The sequence below is a fragment of the Rosa chinensis genome, chromosome 4 (genome assembly GCF_002994745.2).
Source record: "Rosa chinensis cultivar Old Blush chromosome 4, RchiOBHm-V2, whole genome shotgun sequence".
NCBI classification, from domain to species: domain Eukaryota; kingdom Viridiplantae; phylum Streptophyta; class Magnoliopsida; order Rosales; family Rosaceae; genus Rosa; species Rosa chinensis.
In genome coordinates this window covers 28,466,753-28,494,456 of record NC_037091.1, presented here as the reverse complement: position 1 = coordinate 28,494,456, position 27,704 = coordinate 28,466,753, and the positions used below count along the sequence as shown (strand labels likewise).

At 38.7% G+C, this 27,704-nt stretch overlaps 1 protein-coding gene, 2 long non-coding RNA genes and 1 other non-coding gene across 4 annotated transcripts; 3 read left to right on the top strand and 1 right to left on the bottom strand.

The window, feature by feature from the left end:
- The first annotated feature begins 1,507 nt into the window (after window positions 1–1,507).
- Window positions 1,508–3,596, top strand: LOC121052613. Its single transcript, XR_005809629.1, has 3 exons — window positions 1,508–2,263; window positions 2,427–2,628; window positions 3,079–3,596. It is a non-coding gene; the product is annotated as an uncharacterized LOC121052613 (long non-coding RNA).
- Window positions 3,597–20,526: 16,930 nt separating this feature from the next.
- Window positions 20,527–22,076, top strand: LOC121052614. The gene is made up of 3 exons (XR_005809630.1): window positions 20,527–20,795; window positions 21,553–21,598; window positions 21,698–22,076. It is a non-coding gene; the product is annotated as an uncharacterized LOC121052614 (long non-coding RNA).
- A 328-nt stretch (window positions 22,077–22,404) lies between these two features.
- On the top strand, window positions 22,405–22,476 carry TRNAT-UGU. The gene has a single exon. It is a non-coding gene; the product is annotated as a tRNA-Thr (tRNA).
- Window positions 22,477–22,621: 145 nt separating this feature from the next.
- LOC112196216 (serine/threonine-protein kinase-like protein ACR4) lies at window positions 22,622–25,969 on the bottom strand. Its single transcript, XM_040518861.1, has one exon. It carries the CDS (start codon window positions 25,482–25,484, stop codon window positions 22,740–22,742), a length of 2,745 nt encoding a protein of 914 aa, XP_040374795.1. The 5' UTR covers window positions 25,485–25,969; the 3' UTR covers window positions 22,622–22,739.
- Between the last annotated feature and the right edge of the window lie 1,735 nt (window positions 25,970–27,704).

The following is a 27,704-nucleotide window of genomic DNA, read 5'->3' as shown; positions in this document are numbered from 1 at the left end:
TGAGATTGTTATTAAATGTTCAAAAAGGTTGCGATAGTTTTAATTCAATCAAAACAATAAATGGTATTATATATTCTTCATATCAAGAAGCTTGCCGAGCTCTAGGTATATTAGGTGATGATAGAGAATGGATTGAAGCATTAGCAAATTCTTCACAAGTTGCAACAGCTCATGAAATACGTCAACTTTTTGTGACAATAATTTTATTTTGTGATGTAACAAATCCTCAAATGTTATTAGATTCATATTTGTCAAATATGTGTGATGATATATTATATAAAGCTAGAATGAAAATTGGAAATCCACATTTAACTTTATCTGAATTGGAATTAAAAAATAGACTATTATTTGAATTAGAAAAAATATTTAATGCATCATCAAGTTCATTAAAAGATCATCAATTACCAATGTCTGATACAAACAGAATGTTGGAATTAAACAACAGATTATTAAGAGAAGAATTAGATTATGATTGTTTTGAATTAAAACGTCAACACACAAATTTAGTGACTCAATTAAATACATGCCAAAAAATTGTTTATTGAAGCAATTGAAAAAAAGACATGTAATACTCTTTTTGTTTACGGTCATGGTGGAACTGGTAAAACTTTTTTATGGCATACAATAATAAGCAAATTAAGATCTGAAGGAAAAATTGTTTTAGCTGTTGCTTCATCTGGAATTGCTTCAATATTACTTCCAAATGGTAGAACTGCTCATTCGAGATTTAAAATACCTCTTACAGTAAATAATTTGTCGATATGCTCAATAAAAAAAGGTACCCATCTTGCAAAATTAATTGACAAAACAGAATTAATTATTTGGGATGAAGCTCCAATGTCTCATAAACACTGTTTACGCGATATCTTATCACATTCAAATAATGAAGACACTAATAAACCATTTGGTGGAAAACCCATTTTATTAGGTGGAGATTTCAGACAAATTTTACCTGTTATTACAGGAGGAAGCAAAGAACAAATAATTGAAGCTTCACTAAATCATTCATATCTTTGGCAATCATTTAAAATATTTCGATTAACAGAAAATATGAGACTATCAAAAAAAAATTTAATCGATCAAGATAAAAAAGATATTTCAACTTTTGCAAACTGGCTATTAGAAATTGGAGAAGGTCGAATACATTCACTTGATCATGAAAATGATAGAGATACATCTTGGATAGAAATTCCGAATGATATACTTATTCAAACTTATGTAAATCCAATAGAAGCAATTTTTCTTGCAACTTATTCAGATTTTAACACAAATTACAACAAATTTGATTACTTAAAAGAGCGTGCAATAGTAACACCATGAAATGCCATAGTTCAAGAGATAAATGATTATGCTATAAATTTATTACCTGGTAATATGACCACTTATCTAAGTTCAGACAGTATTTCACAAAATTCTAAAATGAATGAAAACATTGATGTTTTATATCCTACAGAAGTTTTAAATAAAATTGAATTTACAGGATTACCATCGCATAAATCAACTCTAAAAATTGGAATGCCTATCATATTATTAAGAAATTTAAATTAAGTATCTGGTTTATGCAATGGTACAAGATTAATTGTAACAAATTTATTTGATCGATTAATAGAAGCAAAAATTTTAACAGGAACCAATACAGGTCAAAAAATTTTTATACCTAGAATCATTCTTACAGCAATTGAAAACAAATGGCCATTTATTTTTAAAAGACGTCAATTTCCAATTAGACCATGCTATGCTATGACAATTAATAAAAGTCAAGGTCAATCACTAAATCAAGTTGGCATATATTTACCTGAGCCTGTTTTTACTCATGGACAATTATATGTTGCACTTTCAAGAGTTACATCAAAAAATGGTTTAAAAATTTTGATAAATAATAGCGATGATATACCAAATAAATATACAAAAAACATAGTTTACAAAGATGTTTTGCAAAATCTATGAAAAAATATATATATTACATTACATCTCAATATAATCGTGAACTCCAAATCTCAAATTGAATATTTGCTTGCCACTTGGTATGTTCTCTATACTACTTTATTTAAGTGTTTACATTGCATAATTTAGTTTATTTTAGGGGCTTGCTCTATTTACTACTATTTGGTTTTTGGTAACTATTTTACATTTTTACTCTGTGATATTGATAGGATGTATGTGACTTGGAGGTGGAAACAACTCTTTTGCAGTCAGAATGATGCCCCACAACTCTTCCTCCAAAACATACTGATTTCGTTATTTTTCAAAAACTGATGCTCAGGTATATGTGAGATTTTCCGTTTTTTGACTTTGTTTGTTTCATTAGACTTGATAAAAGCCTTTTTCTTTGCAAATAAGAAGAAGAGGAATTTGGGTAATTAGCTATTGATCTGAAGCACCTGCCTTTTTTTGGTTTTGAATCAGTGTATTGTGTTTGCTTGCAGATGTTTCTTCTACTCATATTCTCAATAAATACAGTATACTGCAGCACACTGGTCAAGTTTCTAGCAACAGACATGACAACTACAAGTCAAACCACCTAAGCTCCTGCAAAACAAGGTAATGAACAAGGTGATACTTGGACTTTTGTCCATCCCAAAAGCACTCATCAACAGATGTTGCAGCGCATACAACTCCAAAAATCAGGTTAGTTTTTATTCTTATTGCCATTTGTATCTATCATTGTAAATTTGAGGTAGAAAAGTTTCACTCGCTGAATTCTATTGGTTTCATTTTGAGTTAGGCAAAACTAGGTTTTGGCTATTCAATAGTGTGTACTTGCATCATGTTGGAACTACTTTGTACTCTGAATGGCAACTGGAACAAGATAAACTACTTGGCAAAGGTATACCAAGGTTTATGACCGTCCAGTTGACTTCACCATCAATGTATAGTCTTTCACAACCGTTAATTGTAAATATGTCACAAACCCATTTCTCACCTTTATTCTTCAGAGGGTTGATTCCTTAATTTTTCAGTCCTTACCTCTCTCTTTTACACCTACAGTCTTATGTTTATGAATTAATGCTTGCTTTCAATTCCTTCAAAAGCCTCCATCAATTTTCAGTTTTGACATATTTCCATCTGAACTTTCAGAAAGTGATAGAGATACATTGCAAGAAAGACAGAGTGTGAAGGCTAATTCGAGGGAGAGGAAGAGCAGGGAATGGGAAGAGCCTGATACCCCTCACCATGTTCATGCTGGGAATATGTGACAATTCGATTTTAGAATTTGTTTTTTCTTTTTCTCTGTTTGAGTTGAAAGCTCTGTGGGTTTTGAAGAAGAAAGAAGAACAAGAATATACGAGCTTTAAAATCTTCATTGATTGGTAAGGTTGGTAATTCAGTTCCATTTGTTTCTCATAATTGGAAGAGCTGGAGTCATCTGATTGGTAATATATAAAATTAACAAGTGAAGAAAGTAGATAACTCAGATAAAAGGAACAAGGGGACGGGAACAATCAGTTTTTTTTTTTTTTTCTCTTTCCAGAATCACAGCTTTAACTGAGCTCAATCACTCACTCAAGAAGCTGTTAATTTATCCTGAAAGTCAACAAATAATGTTCTCTGCAATGCTCTTTGTTTTTTTTTTTTTTTTTTTGTAGTTTAGAAGAGGTTAGCACATTCTCTGTTTTTCGTGTTTGTAATGTAAGTTTTAGTAGTAAAGTTATGGTTTTATTTTCGTTTTGTGATGGTCTGCAGATCTGGAAATCTAGGGCTACCAAAAGGGAGTAAGAAATGCAGACACAAACTAAACTCATGAAGAGGAACAACTCCATGATTTGGTAAGATTTTTACTGAGTGTTGCCTTTAGTTTACATTTTTTACTGAGCATAATCAAGTTTAAGGCCTGGTACTTGAATGTCTTTGGTTGTGATTTCACTTGAGTTATGCTAAAACCTTTCAAATTTTTCATGATTCCAGCTTTCTCTTTCTCACTGCCAATTTGAGAATAAACAGTCTTTGCTCCGCTCAAATGTATTTCCCTAGACTCCTTTATGCCAGCAAGAGTAACACTTTGTAGCTCATAAGTGAAAAAAAAAATTAATACCAAACAACGTGTGTACACTGCAATCATGATGAATATGTAAAGTAATCATCTAGATTTTGTCACAAAAATTGTTACGTCCCGAACCTAGAATTAACGATTTACTCATTATTTGGACGGTAATTGTCAAGTACTTTCAATTTTTACTTTTTATCGATATTTAGTGGCCCTAAAAGTTGACTTTTTGTTCGAGTCAAAATTTGAGAAAATGTTCTTCATGAAAGTCGTAGAGGACTTTAAACCGAGCGCGTGCATATGTGGTGCGTAAAAATTGGACTTAGTATGAGAGAGTTATGGCCAAAAATGTAGAAGTTACTGTTCATAGTAATTTATATATATATGGAAGTTACTGTTGGTAGATTTCCATTTTCGGAAAATCTACCTAGCCCCGGTAACTCTCTCTTCTCTTTCCCCGACCCTTCCTCCCTTTCAGCCCGATCCTTTCCTCTTCGATTTCTTCCTCCTTCGGCCGACCCAAGACGTAATCCGGCCACTCCCAAGCACGGTTCCTTCCCCTTGTCACGTCTGTGGAGGTATTTTACGGAGATTTGGCCGGAGAAGCTCGATTTGGAGCGGGGAAAGCTACGGTAGCAGTTAGTCATTATTGCCGATTTCCGGCGATTCCGGCGACCTCCGGGCACCATATCGGCATCGAAGGCTTGGTTTGCGACGGAGATCATTTCGCCCCTAGCCTCGAATCAAGATTTGACGTGTAGAGGCAGAATTGAAAACCTAGGGTTCTTGAATTTCTAGGTTATTTTCGCCGGCCGAATTTGACCATTTCCAGGTAAAATTGGGATGTGTTGTAGTTGAGAAAATTAATCAGTGGGTCGAGTTGTAGCTATACATGGAATTTGGTAGCCGGTGGTGGAGGTTGGTACCGGCGTGTGGGTGCCACGCGCCGCCACTATTGGTGGCGCGTGAGACTGTGTTTGGCCGGAATTTGACTTCTGTTGTTGATATAATTAGCCAATCATACATCTAGTTTCATAATTGCAGCTTTGTGATAGAATTGGAGATGGAATGAATGTGGATTTTGATGTTGTTCAATGGTGGAATTGTTAATTGAATTGCGAGGAATCCATCCACTGGATTTCCTTGATTCAGCCTTAAAGCCTATACCTTAAGGGATTGATATTAGTGAAGAAGATTGGATGTTTTGGGCATATAAAGAGAATGTTAGGGTTTGGTTTTGCTTTTCGTAATTTAGCTTTCTATCCAGTAATTATGGGTTTACGAACGTTATATTGTACAGGACGTGAGGAGGATTCCCTCGAGGAGGGTTCGGATCGACGGCAGGCTTAGCCGTACACTGTGAGTGGACTTTTGTTTTCGAATAAGTGATGCATGCATTTATTTATTAAAGCATGTTCTATTTAATTAATATATTATTTTCCGAGCATAGGAATTTGATTACGATTTATCTCGTGGATTTGATTCCAATAATGATTTTGTGAAGTATTTATGATTTATACCGGTGGTGAGCTTTGGTTATTAAGTTGTTATGCTCGGATTCGAATTTATATTTGATGTGATTTTTCAACGAATGGTTTTCGATGTGATTTCCGGATTTATACCATTTATATTATATTTATAATCGTCGATTTGAGACTTTTTTTTGTAAATTGAATTTTGTTGGAGTAAATCTCCATGTTTATTTATCGATTTTCGATTTTAGCATTGGGAATGCCTCATTGACAATCTACTTATTTCTGTAGCGTGTGGGACACGCTGTTAGTTTATACGACTTTACGAGAATTTCCGGGTACGGTTGGGAATCGTACCCGTGTTTCTTTTATTCGTGGGACATGGGGAAGCCTTAAGGATTTATTGGATTTTAATAGTGTTTACCCACCATACCTGGGTCGCTATATTTTATTGCTAGCTAGCCTATTAGTACTCCTCCCTGCTTACTATATGTTTGTGGGTGAGTAAGAGCAGAGCATGGGATGCTCCAGAGTGTGGGACACTCCGACCCGAGCCTGGGAGGCTCCCTTCTTTCGTATGGTGAAATATCTTCCCCATATTTTATCGTTACTTGACTAGCGGGGCTAGTCCATTTTCTTTTAACCAGCGAGGCTGGTATGTTTTTCACGAGTTTTGAATTTAAAGAAATACGTTTTATAACGTTGCATGCATTGAGATTTTTATAATGTAAATTTGTGGGAAAGTATGAACTTTTCTTCCTTTATACTTATTTATTTTGTCCACTCACACTAACGTTTTTATGTACTTTCCCCCTGGGCCCTTTGGTTTCAATTGCCCAGATCGCAGCGTTGCTGACCGGCTTAGGAGTGGAGGCTAGCACCACCTTTGCCATCTATCCTCAGTAGGTTATTTGTTAACCTACTTTATGTATTATATTTCGAGTGTGTTCTTTAGATTGCTCTGATGACTTAAAAGGGTGGATTTATACATTTGTATAATTATGAGTGTATGGGAGTTGTATAATATTGGAGAAAGTAGAAAGATTTGATTTGCTGGGTTGTAATTTATATAAATGGTTATGTTTGTGTAGTACGATGTTTATACTTGGAAATTTGCGGATTGTTGCTTGGAAGCAGGGTGGCTTCAAGCATAGAAATTACTATACTTAGAAGTGTTTTCAGCAGGTTTAGGGTTGTCCACTTTTAGGGGAAGTTCTGTCGAATTTTTTCGAAAAGTGGGCCCCGCAGGTCCATCTTGGAGTTTGGAGGGTAATTTCGGGGTGGGTCCTGACAGTTGGTATCAGAGCATTAGGTTTTCCGTTTCCTGTCATTTATACTACTTTATATATTTGAGGACGTGTAGTATCTTCCGAGTGATGGCCCGACCGCGGGGGATCTCCATCGTGTGCTCTTCGATGCTAGTATGTTCTTCAAGTGTATAAGGTAGTTATATTAGTACCTTCGATGTGAGTCATCTAATTCTTTTTCAATCTCAGGTGCTATGCCTCCTAGACGCTGGACTCGTGGGGAGACCCCTCCCATTCCAGGAGATGAGAATGCTCCTGGAGGAATATCGAAAGCTTTGGGACGTATTGTTCAGCAGTTGACTGCAGCGCTTCCGGGCTCCAGAACCGATTTTACCATGGAGCGAGCGAAGAGGCATGGAGCTTATAGCTTCTCCCATGCTCCTGATGCTATGGATACCCAGAATTGGTTGAACAAAATGGAGCGGGTCTTCACTCAAATCCATTGCCCAGAAGACCGGAAAATGGGTTTAGCAGTGGACTTTCTTGATGGTGTGGCTTTTGATTGGTGGGCTTATACTAGCAGGGAATTAGAGAATGATGGCCCAATCACTTGGGAACAGTTCAAGGAACATTTTACGGGGCGGTATTATGGTACAGCTATCCGTGACAGGATGAAATATGAGTTCCTACATTTAGAGAAGGGGGACATGACTGTTACGGAGTTTGAGCAGCGGTTCACCCAGTTAGCTCAGTTTGTGCCTGATCTGGTTGGCACTGAGAACGAACGGATCTACAGGTTTGTTTGTAACGTCCCGAACCTGAATCCACCGGTTTACTAGTCATTTGGATTGTAAACGACAACTACTTTCACTTTTACTTTCGTTTCCATACTTTTAGTGGCCCTAAAAGTTGACTTTTTATTCGGGTCAAAATTTGAGAAAATGTTCTTCATGAAAGTTGTAGGGGACGTTAAACCGAGCGCGTGGATATGTGGTATGTAAAAATCGGAGCTCGTATGCGAAAGTTACAAGCGAAATACTAAAGTTACTGTTCATGGTAAGTAGTATAAATTTAAAAAAGTTACTGTTGGGGTTAAATTTTTCTCACTCTCTCTCTCTCTCCGCGCGATTTTCTCTCTCTTCTTCCCCGGTTCTCTCCTTCCTCTGCAGCTCCGGCTAGCCTCCGTTTTCGGCCGCCTGGGGATGAACCGCGACCACCCCTAGCTTCGTCTCCTCTTTCCGGACTCGCTAGTGGTGGTGGGTAGCCGTGAATCGACCGGAAAATGCAGTTTCGACGCCGAGAAGCTTACGGTTACTGTAGCAGGTTGGGAGTTTTGTCGATTTCCGGCAATTCCGGCCGTCTCCGGCCACCAAACCGGCGTCGAAGGTTCGGTTTTTGACATAGATCATTTCCCCTAAGGTCTTTCATTTCAATTTGCAGTGTAGAGGTCGAATTAACGATTTGCAATTTCTAGGGTTCTTGGAGTTTTCTGGAAATTTTTCACCGGCCAAATTGGAGCTCTTCCAGGTAAAATTGGAACTTGTTGTAGTTGAGAAAGAGGTTGGGTTTGTTGAGTAGATGGTGTTGCCAAATTTTGGTGGCCATTGGTGGTGGTTGCCGCCGGCGCTTGGGGCCCACGCGCCGCCACTGTTGGTGGCGCGTGGAGGCATATAGGGCAGTGTTTTAATTTCAGTTTTTAGCCCATTAATTTGTATATATGTTGTAGAGCTTGTATGTGAAGTTTGGTGAATTTTGGAGGAGTTTGGAATTGTTTCCAAATATTCCGAAGTTTAGGGTTTCGATTAATGAATTATGAGAATCCGACCGTCGGATATCTCTCGGTTCGGACTTAGAACCTTTAAGATAATGAATTGGTATTAGTGGTATACTTTGGGTTGAATCCGAGAACAAGTGGAGAGTTGATTTGTGAGGTTTTGATTATGGAATTGGTATTAAATTGTCGAATGGTCGCTTACGGAATATAATTGTGTATAGGGCAATGTTGCGAGCTACGGCTAGATGAAGGAACTCGTTTGCGTGGTCGCCCAATAGTACTGTGAGTGGAATTTTGTTTTTTAAATAAGTGATGCATGCATTTATTTACTAAAGTACGTTCTATTTAATTAACCTATCACTTTCCAAGCATATGAATTGATTTTGGAATTTAATTATGATTTATCTCGGTATGACTTTCGGAATTGGTTTTGGAATATATGATTATTATTTGGAAATATGATTTACGTGATTTTTTTTCGACGACTTATTTTACCGAGATGATTTTTGGATTACATATTATATTTAGTAGTCAATTTTGAGATATTCTGGAATATTATTGGAAATGAGATTTTTCCGAAGGAATTTGTGCTCGTACTAATTTCCGGGTTTGATTCTGAATTTGAGAGTATTTGGCATGCGGGGTCACGTCATTGGAATATACTTATTTGTTTTCTCGTGAGATATTGGGAAAGCCTTTCGGATTTTTTGGATTTTATCTTGAGAGATTTTGGAGAAGCCTTATGGATTTACGGATTTACTGGTTTTCGATGGTTTCTCCTCACCATACGCGGGTCATGTGATTAGGTCTCCTCCTCACCGACTTTGTGTTGGTGAGTGGCAGTTGAGGTAGCTTATTCTCCTCCTCACTTACTTTGTGTTGGTGAGTGGCAGTAGAGGTGACGTATTCTCCTCCTCACGTGGGTGGCAGTCGAGGTAATGTTCTCCTCCTCACACAATCTATGTGTGAGTGGAAGTCGAGGTTATTAGTTCTCCTCCTCACACAATCTATGTGTGAGTGGTAGTCGAGGGTAGGTTGAGCTTAAGGGGCTCCTTTACCCGTATGGTGACATCCCTTCCCCATATCCTACTATTTGTTACTTGATTAGCGGGGCTAGTCTGATTCTTTTAGCCAGCGGGGACTGGTATGTTTTCACGAGACTCCGAGTTTTAAAGACATACGTTTTTTAAATGTTGCATGCATCGGGAATTTTTTTAAAGAAATAAATGTGGGAAAGTATGAAATCTTTTTCTTTTTAATTTGTTTATTTTTGTCCACTCACGCTAACGTTTTTCGACTACTTTCCCCTGGGCCTTTCGGTTTCTAATGCCCAGTTTGTAGGCGTTATTAGTTGAGGTCGGGCGTACGTGGTTCGAGGCATAGTTGACGAATAGCTTCCGCATTTCTTTGTTTGGCTCTGATCTATTGTGGGTTACTGTTTTGGGTAGTCCACTTTAGGGGTGACTCGACCAGTTCTCAGTAGAGTTATTACTAAGGTGGGCCCCGCAGGGCCACTCCGGATTTCGGGGTGAAATCCGGGGCAGGTCCTGTCATTGTTGATGGATTGGGGGGTAATTATCAGGTGCAGTTGACAGGAGTGCCATTTAATACTTATCCTGAGGCAGTTAATGCTGCTCTGCGACTGGAGACCATGTTTCTATCTAGTGTCCGACCTCGAGATTTGGGTGGCCCCAGTCAGGGTCCATCCAAGAAGGCTGCTTCTACCTCTGGGTCCGGATCTTCAGTAGGCAGTGAACAGAGTAGTGGATCTAGTGCCGGATCTCGTTTTAGACGCGGGGGGCGTATCAGGAGATTCACTCGGGGACAGTCTAGTGGACGCCAGTTTGGGCAGAGCAGGGCTGGTTTTAGTAGTCAGCATAGGACTCCAGCTAGTCAGCCAGCCCAGTTTGGGCAATACCAGCCAGTTGGGTGCTTTGAGTGTGGACAGCAGGGCCACTTTAGGAGGGATTGCCCTCTATTGACCCAGAGAGTTGCATCTACCCCTTTTCAGACCGCTGGTCAGTCATCTGCCGGTACTTCTACTGGTGGTACCGTTGCTTCTTCTAGAGGTACCCGTATCAGTTCAGCAGCTCGTGGCAGCCCGCAGCGGGGTAGGGGTCAGAGAGGACGTCCCACCACTCATGCTAGGTTACATGCCATGACTCAGCAGGAGGGTCGCGACTCATGTTATTATTGGTACGTTGTCTGTTTTTGGTCAGCCTGCTTATACTTTAATTGATCCTGGTGCTTCGCATTCTTTTATGTCGAGTAGATTTGCATGTTTTGCGAATGTGCCATCATCGCTTCTTATTGGTGAATGGTATGTATTATTGTCTGCGGGAGCATCGTTTAAGATAGAGTGGGTTTTTAGAGGTTGTGGTGTTTTGATTGAGGGTGTTAATTTGGAAGTTGATTTAATTCCTTTAGATCTTGTTGAATTTGATGTAATCTTGGGGATGGAGTTTTTAGCGACTCACCGGGCCAATATTGATTTCTTCCATAAGATTGTGGTTTTTCAAAGTCCAGGGAAGCCAATAATTACCTTTCAGGGTGATCGTAATGTTCTAGCTTCTTGTATGATTTCCGCGTTGACCGCTGAGAAGCTGTTGAATAAGGGGAGTCAGGCTTATTTGGCACATGTGGTGGATACCAACAGGGAAGAGTTGAGTATTAGAGAGATACCGGTGGTTAGGAAATTCCCAGATGTATTTCCTGACGAATTACCTGGTTTACCCCCTGTTAGGGAGATAGATTTTACTATCGATTTGCTCCCTAGCACCACCCCCATATCTTTGGCACCATACCGGATGGCTCCAGCTGAATTAAAAGAGTTGAAGACCCAGTTACAGGAATTAGTGGATAAAGGATTCATCCAATCTGGTGTGTCCCCTTGGGGTGCCCCAGTTTTATTTGTTAAGAAGAAGGATGGCTCTTTAAGGTTGTGCATTGATTATCGGAAGTTGAATAGGGTTACCGTGAAGAATAAATACCCTTTGCCTCGCATTGACGATCTCTTTGATCAGTTGAGAGGAGCCAAGGTCTTTTCTAAAATCGATTTGAGATCGGGTTATCATCAGTTGCGGATAAGGGAGTCTGATATACCCAAGACTGCTTTTCGATCATGTTATGGTCACTATGAATTCAAAGTAATGCCGTTTGGGTTAACTAATGCTCCTGCAGCTTTTATGGACCTCATGAATCGAGTGTTTCGTCCTTGCCTTGATCGTTTCGTGATTGTGTTCATCGATGATATCTTGGTGTATTCTAAGGACGATAGTCAACATGCCAAACATCTAAGAATTGTATTGCGAACCTTGAGGGAGGCCCAGTTGTATGTGAAGTTCAATAAATGTGAATTTTGGCTTAACAGCATAGGATTCTTGGGTCATATTGTTTCTGCAGAAGGTATTAGTGTGGACCCTCAAAAGGTAGAAGCAGTGTGAAATTGGGAAAGACCTACTTCAGTGACAGAGATTCGTAGTTTCTTGCGTTTGGCAGGTTATTACCTGCGATTCGTACAAGATTTCTCAAGGATTGCAACTCCTCTTACTAGGTTGACTAGGAAGGGTGTGAAGTTTGTTTGGTCAGAAGAGTGTGAGCAAAGTTTTCAAGAGCTCAAGAGACGTTTAACTAGTGCTCCGGTCCTAGCTTTGCCTGATGATTGTGGAGAGTATGTGGTATACAGTGACGCCTCAAGGCAAGGCTTGGGTTGTGTTCTGATGCAACATGGAAAAGTGATTGCCTATGCTTCTAGACAATTGAAGCCGCATGAGTTAAATTATCCGACACATGACCTTGAATTAGCTGCGGTAGTACTTGCACTTAAACTTTGGAGGCATTATTTATATGGGGCTCGATGTCAAATCTTTACGGACCACAAGAGTCTTCAATATTTACTTACACAAAAAGAGATAAATTTGAGGCAAAGAAGATGGTTGGAGTTGATTAAAGATTATGATTGTACGATCGAGTATCATCCGGGAAGGGCCAATGTGGTAGCTGATGCTCTTAGTAGGAAATCTTATCCTTCCCTGTTACCGTCCCCTTCCTTGTCACATTTGAGAACAGTCTGGGTTCCACTTCTTTATGAATTGCGAGCTACAGGAGTTAATTTGGAAGTGACTAATGAATCTGCAGCCTTAATAGCCAGTTTCCATGTGAGACCAATCCTTATTGACAAAGTATGAGAGGCGCAACTGCATGATGAAGCTCTACAAGAATTGAGAGAGGCAGTGGAGAATGGAGCTAGAGAAGACTTTATTGTCAGAGGGGATGGAGCTTTGATGTGCGGGAATAGAATCTGTGTACCCGATCAGGATGATCTTAAACAGGAGATACTAGAGGAGGCTCATAGTTCTGCTTATGCCATGCATCCTGGTGGAGCCAAAATGTATCGGACTCTTAAGGAATACTACTGGTGGCCTAACATGAAGAGGGAAATTGCAGCTTATGTAAGAAGATGTCTAGTGTGTCAACAAGTGAAAGCAGAAAGACAAAAGCCCTCAGGTTTGTTACAGCCATTACCGATACCAGAATGGAAGTGGGAGCACATTACTATGGACTTCGTATCAGGGTTACCACGTAGTCGTAATGGGCATGATAGCATTTGGGTAATTGTGGACCGGCTTACTAAATCCGCACATTTCTTACCTGTCAGCAAGACTTATAAAATGGATAAATATGCAGAGTTATACATGAATGAGATAGTGAAACTCCACGGCACACCCGTTTCTATTACTTCTGATCGTGATCCTCGTTTCACTTCAAAGTTCTGGCGTGAGCTGATGGAGGCTTTGGGCACTCAGTCTCAGTTTAGTACCGCGTTTCACCCGCAAACAGATGGACAGACGGAAAGGACCATTCAAACATTGGAAGACATGTTGAGAGCTTGTGTTTTGCAATTCAAGGGGAATTGGGATGATCATGTCGCATTGATAGAGTTTGCGTATAATAACAGTTATCACTCCAGCATTGGCATGGCTCCTTATGAAGCCCTTTATGGTAAGCAATGTCGTACCCCTCTATGTTGGAATGAAGTAGGAGAAAGGAAACTTATTGGTCTAGAATTGGTACAAATTACGACTGAAAAGGTCAAAGTGATCAAGGAAAAACTTAAAACGGCTCAGAGTAGACAAAAGAGTTATGCAGATAACAGAAGGAAAGATTTGGAGTTTCAAGTAGGTGACTAGGTATTCTTGAAGCTATCTCCATGGAAGGGTATTGTAAGATTTGGGAAACGCGGGAAGCTTAGCCCTAGATACATCGGACCATATGAAATCACGGAGCGAATTGGTGAAGTTGCTTATCGTTTAGCACTACCTCCAAGATTATCCAGAGTACATGATGTCTTCCATGTCTCAATGCTTCGTAAGTATGTTGCTGATCCCTCTCATGTTCTACAACAGCAACCTATTCGATTGAGGGAAGACTTGACATATGAAGAAAAACCGGTTCAAATACTTGATAGGAGGGAGCAGATACTCAGGAACAAAACAATACCCTTGGTCAAGGTGCTTTGGAGTAATCATATGGTAGAAGAAGCTACTTGGGAACCAGAAGAGCAAATGAGAAGGCAGTATCCTCACCTATTTTGCTAGCATGTATGTAATTTCGAGGTCGAAATTTTTTTTAACGGGGGGAGATTGTTACGTCCCGAACCTAGAATTAACGATTTACTCATTATTTGGACGGTAATTGTCGAGTACTTTTAATTTTTACTTTTTATCGATATTTAGTGGCCCTAAAAGTTGACTTTTTGTTCGGGTCAAAATTTGAGGAAATGTTCTTCATGAAAGTCGTAGAGCACTTTAAACCGAGCGCGTGCATATGTGGTGCGTAAAAATTGGACTTAGTATGTGAGAGTAGGGGTCATCATGGGCCGGGCTAGGGCCGGCCCTACCCTAAATTTTAGGGCTTAGGGTCGGGCCGGGCCGGGCCTAGTCAAAGTCAACAAAATTTAGGGGCGGGTAGGGTCGGGCCAGGGCTTAAATATGCTAACCCTTACCCGCCCGAAAAGCCCGATCCGTTAGGGCCAAAAGGGCCGGGTCGGGCCGGCCCTCAAATAGGGCCAAATAGGGCTGAAATGGGCCAAAAAGGGCCTTATTTTGTTTAACAAAAAAAAAAAATTATTTTTTTCTTCTCAAAATATGGCTTAATGGTATATATTGGTGATATAAGACTCATTGTTTTTTATTGAACATATTTTATATTAATATAATACTTGTAACTTATAACATTTATTAATATTACTTAAGGTGGTTATATTCAATTAACTATCTATATAAATCTCCCAATATTAATTGTTGTCTAACAAAGAAAATAGAAATTAAAGAAAACAAAACTTATGAAATTAATTACAAAGAAAGAGATAAATTGCATATTATAGAAAAAAGAGAAACGTAATTAAAAAATAGAAAAAAAAATATGGCTTATTCGGGCGGGCCAAAAATTTCGAAATGGAAATTGATCAATCTGACAATGCTCATGGAGGGTAACAAGCCTAATAAACTAGTTATACTACATTACAATGCATATAAGGATTATGTGCGATCCAAAAATTTTAAAATGAAAATCGACCAATCTGAAAATTCTTATATGTTTATACAATAGTGATAGGTATTGTGTAAAGAAATTAGGCCAATCCGCCGTGAATAAGGCGTCCAAAGTAGCGGTCAACGCTTTGCACAAGCAAACTTCCCTAAGGGGAGAGGCACCATGCGCGGACAAACGTTGCGGAATTTTGACATCCGTAAGTAGACCCCCTACCCATGAGAGTGTGGGAGCTGAAAGATCGAAAAAAATAAATTGCCAAGGACCGATTAAGAGCATATTTGTTTTATGTTCTATTTAGGGTATTGAGTTGACCGGGTAGATCGAGATCCAACCGAAGGCGGAAATTGCTGAAATTTCTACCACTAACATATATTCATATGAAAACAACATCCAGCGGTTCATTTTAAAAAATTCCATTTTGTCCCCCATTTTGCTCATGGAGGGTAACAAGCCTAATAAACTAGTTATACTACATTACAAGGCATATAAGGATTATGTGAGATCCAAAAATTTTGAAATGAAAATCGACCAATCTGAAAATTCTCATATGTTTATACAACATTGATAGGTATTGTGTAAAGAAATTAGGCCGATCCGCCGTGAATAAGGCGTCCAACGTAGCGGTCAACGCTTTGCACAAGCAAACTTCCCTAAGGGGAGCGGCACCATGCGCGGACAAACGTTGCGGAATTTTGACATCCATAAGTAGACCCCCTACCCATGAGAGTGTGGGAGCTGAAAGATCGAAAAAAGTGAATTGCCAAGGACCGGTTAAGAGCATATTTGTTTTATGTTCTATTAAGGGTATTGAGTTGACCGGGTAGATCGAGATCCAACCGAATGCGGAAATTGTTGAAATTTCTACCACTAACATATATTCATATGAAAAAAACATCCAGCGGTTCATTTTAAAAAATTCCATTTCGTCCCCCATTTTGCTCATGGAGGGTAACAAGCCTAATAAACTAGTTATACTACATTACAAGACATATAAGGATTATGTGCGATCCAAAAATTTTAAAATGAAAATCGATCAATCGGAAAATTCTTATATGTTTATACAATAGTGATAGGTATTGTGTAAAGAAATTAGGCCGATCCGCCTTGAATAAGGCACCTAACGGAGCGGTCAACGCTTTGCACAAGCAAACTTCCCTAAGGGGAGCGGCACCATGCGCGGACAAACGTTGCGGAATTTTGACATCCATAAGTAGACCCCCTACCCATGAGAGTGTGGGAGCTGAAAGATCGAAAAAAGTGAATTGCCAAGGACCGGTTAAGAGCATATTTGTTTTATGTTCTATTTAGGGTATTGAGTTGACCGGGTAGATCGAGGTCCAACCGAATGCGGAAATTATTGAAATTTCTACCACTAACATATATTCATATGAAAACAACATCCAGCGGTTCATTTTAAAAAATTCCATTTCGTCCCTCATTTTGCTCATGGAGGGTAACAAGCCTAATAAACTAGTTATACTACATTACAAGACATATAAGGATTATGTGCGATCCAAAAATTTTAAAATGAAAATCGATCAATCGGAAAATTCTTATATGTTTATACAATAGTGATAGGTATTGTGTAAAGAAATTAGGCCGATCCGCCTTGAATAAGGCACCTAACGGAGCGGTCAACGCTTTGCACAAGCAAACTTCCCTAAGGGGAGCGGCACCATGCGCGGACAAACGTTGCGGAATTTTGACATCCATAAGTAGACCCCCTACCCATGAGAGTGTGGGAGCTGAAAGATCGAAAAAAGTGAATTGCCAAGGACCGGTTAAGAGCATATTTGTTTTATGTTCTATTTAGGGTATTGAGTTGACCGGGTAGATCGAGGTCCAACCGAATGCGGAAATTATTGAAATTTCTACCACTAACATATATTCATATGAAAACAACATCCAGCGGTTCATTTTAAAAAATTCCATTTCGTCCCTCATTTTGCTCATGGAGGGTAACAAGCCTAATAAACTAGTTATACTACATTACAAGACATATAAGGATTATGTGCGATCCAAAAATTTTGAAATGAAAATCGATCAATCTGAAAATTCTTATATGTTTATACAATAGTGATAGGTATTGTGCAAAGAAATTAGGCCGATCCGCCGTGAATAAGGCACCTAATGGAGCGGTCAACGCTTTGCACAAGCAAACTTCCCTAAGGGGAGCGGCACCATGCGCGGACAAACGTTGCGGAATTTTGATATCCATAAGTAGACCCCCTACCCATGAGAGTGTGGGAGCTGAAAGATCGAAAAAAGTGAATTGCCAAGGACTGGTTAAGAACATATTTGTTTTATGTTCTATTTAGGGTATTAAGTTGACCGAGTAGATCGAGGTCCAACCGAATGCGGAAATTGTTGAAATTCCTACCACTAACATATATTCATATGCAAACAACATCCAGCGGTTCATTTTAAAAAATTCCATTTCGTCCCCCATTTTGCTCATTAAGAAGTTAACATTACATTGGTAAAAAGGTTTCAACTCGACCAATTGATTATTTTTAGTTATGTTGATTACTTGATTTATTTCAAAATTGGTATTACATGAATATATTGTCCAATTTGAAATAATAGCTTTGTAATTATTACAGTTAATTAGTTAACAGTAATTATTGGTAAATATTAAAATACCCATAAGATTATATTAAAACGGCGGCGTTTTTGCCGAATTAACGGTTAATTCTTTAAAAAAAATTATTTTTTCTTCTCAAAATATGGCTCAATTTAAAAGACTCATTTCCTAATATGGTAGATTGAAATAATTTTCTACACTTCCATAGTTTTATTACTTTTATACATATAACACATGTAATAGAAAATAACAAAAATAAAATATAAATTTTAGGGCCGGGTTAGGGCCGGGCTTTAAGGGCCGGGCCGGGCCTAGCCCTTACGGGCTTAATCGGGCCGGGCCGTAGGGTAGGGCCGGGCTTTATTTGTGTGACCCATACCCTACCCTAAATAAAAAAGGGTCGGGCCGGCCCGCCCTAATGGAAGGGCCGGGCCGGGCGGGCTTAGGGCCCAAGGGCCATATGATGAGGCCTATGTGAGAGTTATGGCCAAAAATGTAGAAGTTACTGTTCATGGTAATTTATATATATATGGAAGTTACTGTTGGTAGATTTCCATTTTCGGAAAATCTACCTAGCCCCGGTAACTCTCTCTTCTCTTTCCCCGACCCTTCCTCCCTTTCGGCCCGATCCTTTCCTCTTCGATTTCTTCCTCCTCCGGCCGACCCAAGACGTAATCCGGCCACCCCCAAGCTCGGTTCCTTCCCCTTGTCACGTCTGTGGAGGTATTTTACAGAGATTTGGCCGGAGAAGCTCGATTTGGAGCGGGGAAAGCTACGGTAGCAGTTAGTCATTATTGCCGGTTTTCGGCGATTCCTGCCACCTCCGGTCACCATATCGGCGTCGAAGACTTGGTTTGCGACGGAGATCATTTCGCCCCTAGCCTCGAATCAAGATTTGACGTGTAGAGGCAGAATTGAAAACCTAGGGTTCTTGAATTTCTGGGTTATTTTCGCCGGCCGAATTCGACCATTTCCAGGTAAAATTGGGATGTGTTGTAGTTGAGAAAATTAATCAGTGGGTCGAGTTGTAGCTATACATGGAATTTGGTAGCCGGTGGTGGAGGTTGGTACCGGCGCGTGGGTGCCACGCGCCGCCACTATTGGTGGCGCGTGAGACTGTGTTTGGCCGGAATTTGACTTCTGTTTTTGATATAATTAGCCAATCATACATCTAGTTTCATAATTGCAGCTTTGTGATAGAATTGGAGATGGAATGAATGTGGATTTTGATGTTGTTCAATGGTGGAATTGTTAATTGAATTGCGAGGAATCCATCCACCGGATTTCCTTGATTCAGCCTTAAAGCCTATACCTTAAGGGATTGATATTAGTGAAGAAGATTGGATGTTTTGGGCATATAAAGAGAATGTTAGGGTTTGGTTTTGCTTTTCGTAATTTAGCTTTCTATCCAGTAATTATGGGTTTACGAACGTTATATTGTACAGGACGTGAGGAGGATTCCCTCGAGGAGGGTTCGGATCGACGGCAGGCTTAGCCGTACACTGTGAGTGGACTTTTGTTTTCGAATAAGTGATGCATGCATTTATTTATTAAAGCATGTTCTATTTAATTAATATATTATTTTCCGAGCATAGGAATTTGATTACGATTTATCTCGTGGATTTGATTCCAATAATGATTTTGTGAAATATTTATGATTTATACCGGTGGTGAGCTTTGGTTATTAAGTTGTTATGCTCGGATTCGAATTTATATTTGATGTGATTTTTCAACGAATGGTTTTCGATGTGATTTCCGGATTTATACCATTTATATTATATTTATAATCGTCGATTTGAGACTTTTTTTGTAAATTGAATTTTGTTGGAGTAAATCTCCATGTTTATTTATCGATTTTCGATTTTAGCATTGGGAATGCCTCATTGACAATCTACTTATTTCTGTAGCGTGTGGGACACGCTGTTAGTTTATACGACTTTACGAGAATTTCCGGGTACGGTTGGGAATCGTACCCGTGTTTCTTTTATTCGTGGGACATGGGGAAGCCTTAAGGATTTATTGGATTTTAATAGTGTTTACCCACCATACCTGGGTCGCTATATTTTATTGCTAGCTAGCCTATTAGTACTCCTCCCTGCTTACTATGTGTTTGTGGGTGAGTAAGAGCAGAGCATGGGATGCTCCAGAGTGTGGGACACTCCGACCCGAGCCTGGGAGGCTCCCTTCTTTCGTATGGTGAAATCTCTTCCCCATATTTTATCGTTACTTGACTAGCGGGGCTAGTCCATTTTCTTTTAACCAGCGAGGCTGGTATGTTTTTCACGAGTTTTGAATTTAAAGAAATACGTTTTATAACGTTGCATGCATCGAGATTTTTATAATGTAAATTTGTGGGAAAGTATGAACTTTTCTTCCTTTATACTTATTTATTTTGTCCACTCACACTAACGTTTTTATGTACTTTCCCCCTGGGCCCTTTGGTTTCAATTGCCCAGATCGCAGCGTTGCTAACCGGCTTAGGAGTGGAGGCTAGCACCACCTTTGCCATCTATCCTCAGTAGGTTATTTGTTAACCTACTTTATGTATTATATTTCGAGTGTGTTCTTTAGATTGCTCTGATGACTTAAAAGGGTGGATTTATACATTTGTATAATTATGAGTGTATGGGAGTTGTATAATATTGGAGAAAGTAGAAAGATTTGATTTGCTGGGTTGTAATTTATATAAATGGTTATGTTTGTGTAGTACGATGTTTATACTTGGAAATTTGCGGATTGTTGCTTGGAAGCAGGGTGGCTTCAAGCATAGAAATTACTATACTTAGAAGTGTTTTCAGCAGGTTTAGGGTTGTCCACTTTTAGGGGAAGTTCTGTCGAATTTTTCCGAAAAGTGGGCCCCGCAGGTCCATCTTGAAGTTTGGAGGGTAATTTCGGGGTGGGTCCTGACAAAAATACCATGCTGAAAAGACTAATTTGCTCAAGCAAATCACCAATGCAGAGCCATTTATATGTGCAGTGATGCCAGGAGTAGCTCTACACAGGTTGAAAGAACAAAAAACAATACAAAAAGAAGTACTAATGATTAAAGACGTGTTCTGGAAGCCTTCATCGAGTGCAGTCAAGTGCAAACTGTTCATTCTACTTTCGGTTTTCCTCTTAGATAGAAACTCACCGTCAAACGCAACTATGAACTGTATTGATCAAGCTGTGAGATATAAAGGTTGGGCTTAAAGCAAATAGGAGGGGTTTTGTTATCATAGCTTCTGATTTTTGATTTGTTTTAGCGATTTGGATTGTGCATTTGGGTTTGTTTTGTGAACAGGAGAGATCCAAGATTGGGTTAGCATTTTGTTTTGTGAATTTCAATTTGGTTGCTATCAGAACGATTGACGAGGGTGAAAATTTGGGTTGTGATTTTGTTTTTGAAATTTGAAGTGTTTTTGATTGAATTGTTCATAGATTGAATTTTGCTTGGTAAGATTTCAACTTAGTAAAATCAACATTACTATCATAATTATTCATCTTTTGCTCATATACCCAAAACGATTACCTTTAATTCACCGTTTGCTTTCATGTTTTCAGCTGTAGTAACTGATTTCTCAACTTTCACAATCTTTCAAAACAAAAGCTTTCATTGTTTGTTTCTTTTGTTTATCGAAGTTCATCTAATTGCATGATTCATATACGAAATTTGGTTTTATTCTGTAGCCTTGGTTCTAGCTTTTGAATAGTTCCAAGAACCAAAGTTTTTTTTTTTTTTTAACACTCTTAGACAGAGAGAATAAAGTAGAACAAACAAAAGAAATCCGGTTCTTAATCTGGTTTTGGGCAATCAATTATAGAATTAATCATAATGTTACTTCGGTAATGTTGAAAGATTTTAGTTTTGTTTATCCTGTATTGAATGAATTTAATCATAATGTCAATTTCTTTTCAGTTTCTTTAGAGCTAATTGCCTTTTGGGGTTTTCTTTGCAGCTCAAAACTTGAAGGAAGGCCACCAAGTTGCAGGCTCTCACACAAAGTATGTTTTTCAGAGTCACTAATTGCATCAACAGATTTCATTTTGTAAGCTTATTTGCCAGATTTGAGATTTTCCATTTTTGATTTGATGTCATCATAGGTTGCTGGGGTGGGAAAGAGAAGAGGGTGGATTCAAGATTGTAGTGGACTTCGGGGGCAGGGTTTGGGTTTGTTTCTGGAGAGGTGGATTCAAAAATTTTGATCAAGTTTCGGGGATAGTTTTTAGCAGGAAAAGATGTATGTGTTTGATTTGGGTTGTTTAAAATTGTGGTTTTGATTAGGAAATTGATATGTATTTGTTGTTTTCTTTACAATCTCACTCTTTGTTTCTGCGAAATCGATTCATTTCAGTTGTTCGTATATATATGCAGGAAATAACCGCCTCTGTTATAGGAGATTGATATGTATTTGTGTTCTTAAAACATTACTAATTTGATGTATGATATATACTATTTTATCACTTTCATCAAATAGTACCTCATTTTGGTTTATGTTGATCACTGTGAATTCCTTTTGTAAACCTAAAATTTTCGCAAATTGAAAATCTATAACATTCCCAAATTTATATGTTTTGTCGGTAAACCTTACATACAAAATAGTTAACAATAACAAACCCCCGCGGCATAGCGCAGGCACTATTTCTAGTCATATGCTATAAGCCATCCAATTTGTGTATTGTTATTGTCTCCCTCAAAGCATGTTGACCATGGAAATGTTCCATTTTAGCACCCCTAATTAGCCATAAATCCTTGGTATACGAAGCCCCAAAAAGTATTTATATCACGTACGTTGGGTATTCTCATAACTGCCCTTATAGCTCAGTGGTAGAGCGTCAGTCTTGTAAACTGAAGGTCCGTAGTTCGATCCTGCGTGAGGGCATTATTCACTTAATTTTTTTTTTCATTGTTTCCTGAAACGATGCCAGAATTCATTATCAAAAGAAGCAAATCTACTTCACCACACTGTACTAAAACAGAAGATATGGGAGTAATATTCTCAAAAAAAAAAAAAACTACAAAGGATATATGGGAGTAACAAAAAATATAAAGTGGTAGCTGTCCAGGAAATTACAACCAAGAAATAAAGTAAATGCAATCCTGAGGTGAAGCAGCAGATTGATGCGGCATGGTTTGGTGACGAGTTTAAAAATTATGCTGCAAGAATAGCTTCTCTCGAGGTGAAGCTGGCCCAATCTCTTCCTCCAAACTCCTCAACCCATCACCACCATTCCCCATATTTCTAGCTTCCATGGAGCTCTTCCCATCAGCATCGGCATCTGAGACCGAGGATTTCCTCCTCTGGGAAGAAGCAACACTCGGAAATGTGATCCATGAAGGAGCTCTGAATTCAAACCTCTGATCCTCGGCATCTATAACATCAGTTTCCACTGACCTGTTTGAAGATCTCTGCGATGACTTCTTGTGCAATCTACTGCTTCCCAATACCACCTCAGTAGGCAGAATGGGTTGCTCATTACAGGGGCTGCCCATTAGCAGCGCAAGAGCTCGTTCAAGTGCTGTAGTCACTTTATCCATTGACGGCCTCTCCTTGCCTCTCATCCTCACACATTTGCAAGCAACATTTGCAATTCTTTTCAAGGCCTCAACATCAGGTGGGGGTTTCAAAAGTGGATCCAAAATTGCAAATATGTCTCCTGCCTTGATCAGAGGCACTGCCCATTCAACTATATTTCCTGATTCTTCATATTGCATATCAATGGCTTTTCTGCCACTAAGAATCTCCAACAGCAAAACACCAAAACTATAAACATCAGATTTGGTTGTCAGGTAGTGAAGTCTGTAGTACTCAGGATCAAGATACCCTAGAGTTCCCGCTGGTAGCTCGGCCAGTGGGGAACTACTATCTGCAGGTCCCAATAGTGACAAGCCAAAATCAGCTACTCTAGCATTGTGTTCCTCATCGATCAAGATATTAGAAGACTTAATATCTCGATGGATCACTGGTGGGCAAGCGTAACCATGCAAGTATTCAATTCCCCTAGCTGCCTGGACTGCAATTGTGACTCTTCGAACCCAGTCCAATTGCTCTCTCAAGGCTTTGTTCTTTCCATGGAGGTGCTGGTGCAATGATCCATGAGCCATGAACTCGTACACAAGAAGCCTCTCTCCACCTTCTTCACAATAGCCAAGAAGGTTGAGTAAATGAGCATGGTTTAATCTGGAGAGCAAGTCTAGCTCAGTATGGAACTCTTTCGAATTCTTTTGCATGTTAGGAGACATTATAGCCCTTTTGACAGCCACAACTGTTCCATCTTTCAAAACACCTCTAAAAACTGAGGAGAAGCTTCCCTTGCCCACAACAGACTCTTCTTCAAACCCCGAAGTTGCTCTTTCCAGTTCCTTATAAGTAAACATCTGAGCCCGCCTTATCTTCAGATCATCCAAGTCTGGACGAATCTTGCCAATGTCTTTCTGGAAAGTCGAACCACTGCGACCATTCTTTGTAGACTTTAAGTATTTTTCTGTGCAACGACAGTCACGTAACTTGTAGCGGACATATAAAACTGCAGTTAGAGACACAACACTGACCAATATCATAGCAAAGGCAATCTCAGCAATAATGACAGGTAATTGCAGAGACCAGAACCTTTCGTTCCTCTTTGAATTGGCGTACAATGAAGAACAGTTTGAGGAGCATCCAGCTGAGGAACAAATAGAACAGTTATAATCACACTGTCTATCAGATTTCAACGTACATTCAGTTTTTTGGTACATTTCAGCAGGACAGCCAGTGCTGCAGGGCATGCAAATGTGAGAGTTGGGATCTTTGCAAGAGGCACTGTCATGGCTGAGTTCATAGAAGCCAGGAGCACATGGAGTAGAGATGCAGGACCTGGGGGGAACAGGTAATGGAAGAGAAGTCGGAAATCCAAGACCCCAACAAACAGGCAAGAATGATTTGTCAGCACGAATCCCACAGGTGAAGTAATTTCCAGCAGCAATGTCATAAACCTTGACACCCTTGGGAACCGGTGTGCTTGGCTTCATAATAAATCCCCAGCAGATGACACCATGGTCATAGCTCTTGATTCCGCAGGCATGAAACTTCCCTCCCACAATTGAAAGCATTGGGTCCTTCGGAGCCAAATCAACATTGCCTTGACCCGAATATGCCACTGAGATTTCTTCTTCAATGTCCAAGCTTCTTCCCCAACAAAAGGTTCTAGAACTCACACCCTCTGAAATGCCACAGACATGATACCCACCAGCTGCAATCATCCGAAACCTCATGTCTGCGGGGATCAAATGGATAACCCTACTACTAGTCTCATCACCCCAGCAAAACACAGTCCTGTTTTGGGAAAACAATCCACAATTGAATTCTGACCCTGCTGTAATGGACTGCATCTGACCATCAAACACATAGTTTTTGGTCATGTTATAGCCCCAACAATCGACAAAAGACATGTTTCTGAGGCTCCCTGTTAGAGATTTTCTCAATCCACAGAGATGGTAATCACCAGCACTGATTTCTACATATTGGGCATCTTTAATAATGGGTTGAGGGACACCCATTTGAATATAACCACTGCTGCCCCAACAATATGGTTGGTTAGAATCCATGAGCAGACCACAAACAAAGCCATCACCAGCAGTCAGACCAATAAATGGGAAGTGAATTGGGGTTCCATATGTTATGGCCGAGTTTGATCCATAACAGCTCACAAGATTAGACCCATTCAAGTTTAAGCCACAGTAAACTGCACCTTTCTCACCATAAGAAACTGCAACGGAGGACATAGAACCTAGTCCTGAAACTAAACACCATAAATTTGATAAAGCTACTAGGTGAACAAGAATTCCAGCTCTCTGTGTGTTGTTGATATTAAGGACCCAGATCAGTAAACCTCCTAAAGAAACCACCATCACGTGTACGACGATCTGAATATTCAAATACACATGAATTTTTACTGACTTGTCCTATAACGTCGACCACCACAATTCAACAACACAAACCAGCGTAAAATGCAGAACAGAAACTCCATTGTACATGCTCCCCTTTTCTCCATGATTGAATGAAGAAAAAGGAAACAGTGAAACTAAAGTTCCATGATTGAACAGAAAACGTACAAGAGAGAGTAGAATTACCAGCAGGACCCAAATGAGGAAAGCCCTTCCTGAAACACAGCTTTGGCAACAAGTTTAAAAACCCAACCTCATTTCATGTGTTTCTGCTGAGAATACATGATTGGAGATCATGTGTCTACTCATCTCTCTTCCACCTTGCTCTACAATTATAACTCAAGAAACAGAGTAGTCTATCAAAATATTACTTGGGAGGGGAGGACTAATAGTGTTGGGTGGGTGGTGAGGTGAATTCTTGAAAGCAAATTAAAGAGAGATGGGATGTTGCATGTGGTTGCTGGAAGGAAGGCATCTATAGAGAGAGAGAGAGAGAGTATTGAATGCCATACAAATGCAGTTCCGAGTCTTGGTGAAGGCAATAAATGAGAAGTTAATGGCATTTCATCTTTTCATGCCTACCGTTCCCCAAATATTTAAAGTTTTAAACTCCCATCGACGGTGCATCCAAATTTCGCTCGTCCCCCCTACTCAGTACTTGCTCACTTCAACAAAATTGCCAACATTTCTTTTCTTATATATTTGTTTGTTTTTTCATGAATGGCTTGTAATTTAGTATCATTTCTTTCATCTCTTTTACACACCCTAACGAAGTTTTCTTGTTGACTTTCTTTACAAATATTGCCGCCATGACTTGTAGGAGGCTAGGACCCTTACCATATTTCCCAGTTTTACTCCACTAGTCCATGGGCAGTATTAAAAACTGAATTTTATAGTAAAGATAAATGTATGATTTTTTAATAAGGGATAAATGACAAAAAAAATAATAATAATAATTACCACCCTCGACTTTTTAATTTGGGAGGCTACAATTACTATTTTCTTCTAGCATATGTAGTGAGGTTGTCATATCATTCTATCCTGTGCTTTTAAAATAGAAAAGTTTTAAATACATACTCCTAATTACTTAGTACACACTTCATACTTAATACATTACCCATTTAATTTCTCATTTTAATATTTTACTAAATACACAATCCAAAACACCTAAAATATCCTTAATCCCAAAAATCATGAAATACCCTACTTTTTGACCATATTAACGTTACTATTTAATGTGATTAGTATATTCTAGTATATTGACATTTTGTAAATGACATATTGATTACTTGTATTAGTTATTGTGAAATCCATAAAGATTTATTATTGTTCCCTTTAAATAGATGCATATAAATAGGTTTTGTGTTATATGAGCTCTCATCCACCAAACACCATGTTAATCAAGTATAAAATTATGAGTTGAACATTCAATCAAAACTATATCAGTAGTTTCTCCACAGTGGCGAAACTAAAAAAGTTGTCATTAAAAGGGCCAAACAGATTAACAATTACAAAGTCTTTTCACCTATGATATTTTATATTAGAAAATAGGAGAAATATCACGAATGGTCACTAAGTTATTACTTATTCGACACTTAACTCACTGTATTTTCAACAATATCACTTAACTCACTCAGTTTTACATCCGTCTTTCACTTAACTCACTGCCGTTAATTCTACAGTTAGAAGCCATTAAAATTGAGAGTATATTTGTCGAAACACTTAAAAATCATTTTTAACTTAAAAAAACTACATTTATTATACTTTTTTTAAATTTCTAATAAAAAATAATTTTTTTAACTTAAATATAATTTGAAAAAAAAAATTGTCTTTTTAAAAATAATAAAAAAAAAACATTTTTTTAGTGTTTAGACAAATATACCCTCAATTTACATTTATTAGATTTTTTTAAATTTCTGAGATTTCTAATAAAAATGATTTTTTTTAACTTAGATATAATTTGAAAAAAAAATTGTCTTTTTTTTTTAATAAAAAAAGGTTAGAAATGCATTTTTTTTAGTGTTTAGACAAATATACCCTCAATTTTAATAGCTTTTAACGGTAGAATTAACGACAGTGAGTTAAGTGAAAGACAGATGTAAAACTGAATGAGTTAAGTGATATTGTTGAAAATACAGTGAGTTAAGTGTCAAATAAGTCAAAACTCAGTGACCATGGGTGATG

Bases quoted from the DNA above. Each gene is read 5' to 3' on its own strand.
- LOC112196216 (XM_040518861.1), bottom strand. From the start codon at position 25,484: ATGGTGGTTTCTTTAGGAGGTTTACTGATCTGGGTCCTTAATATCAAC.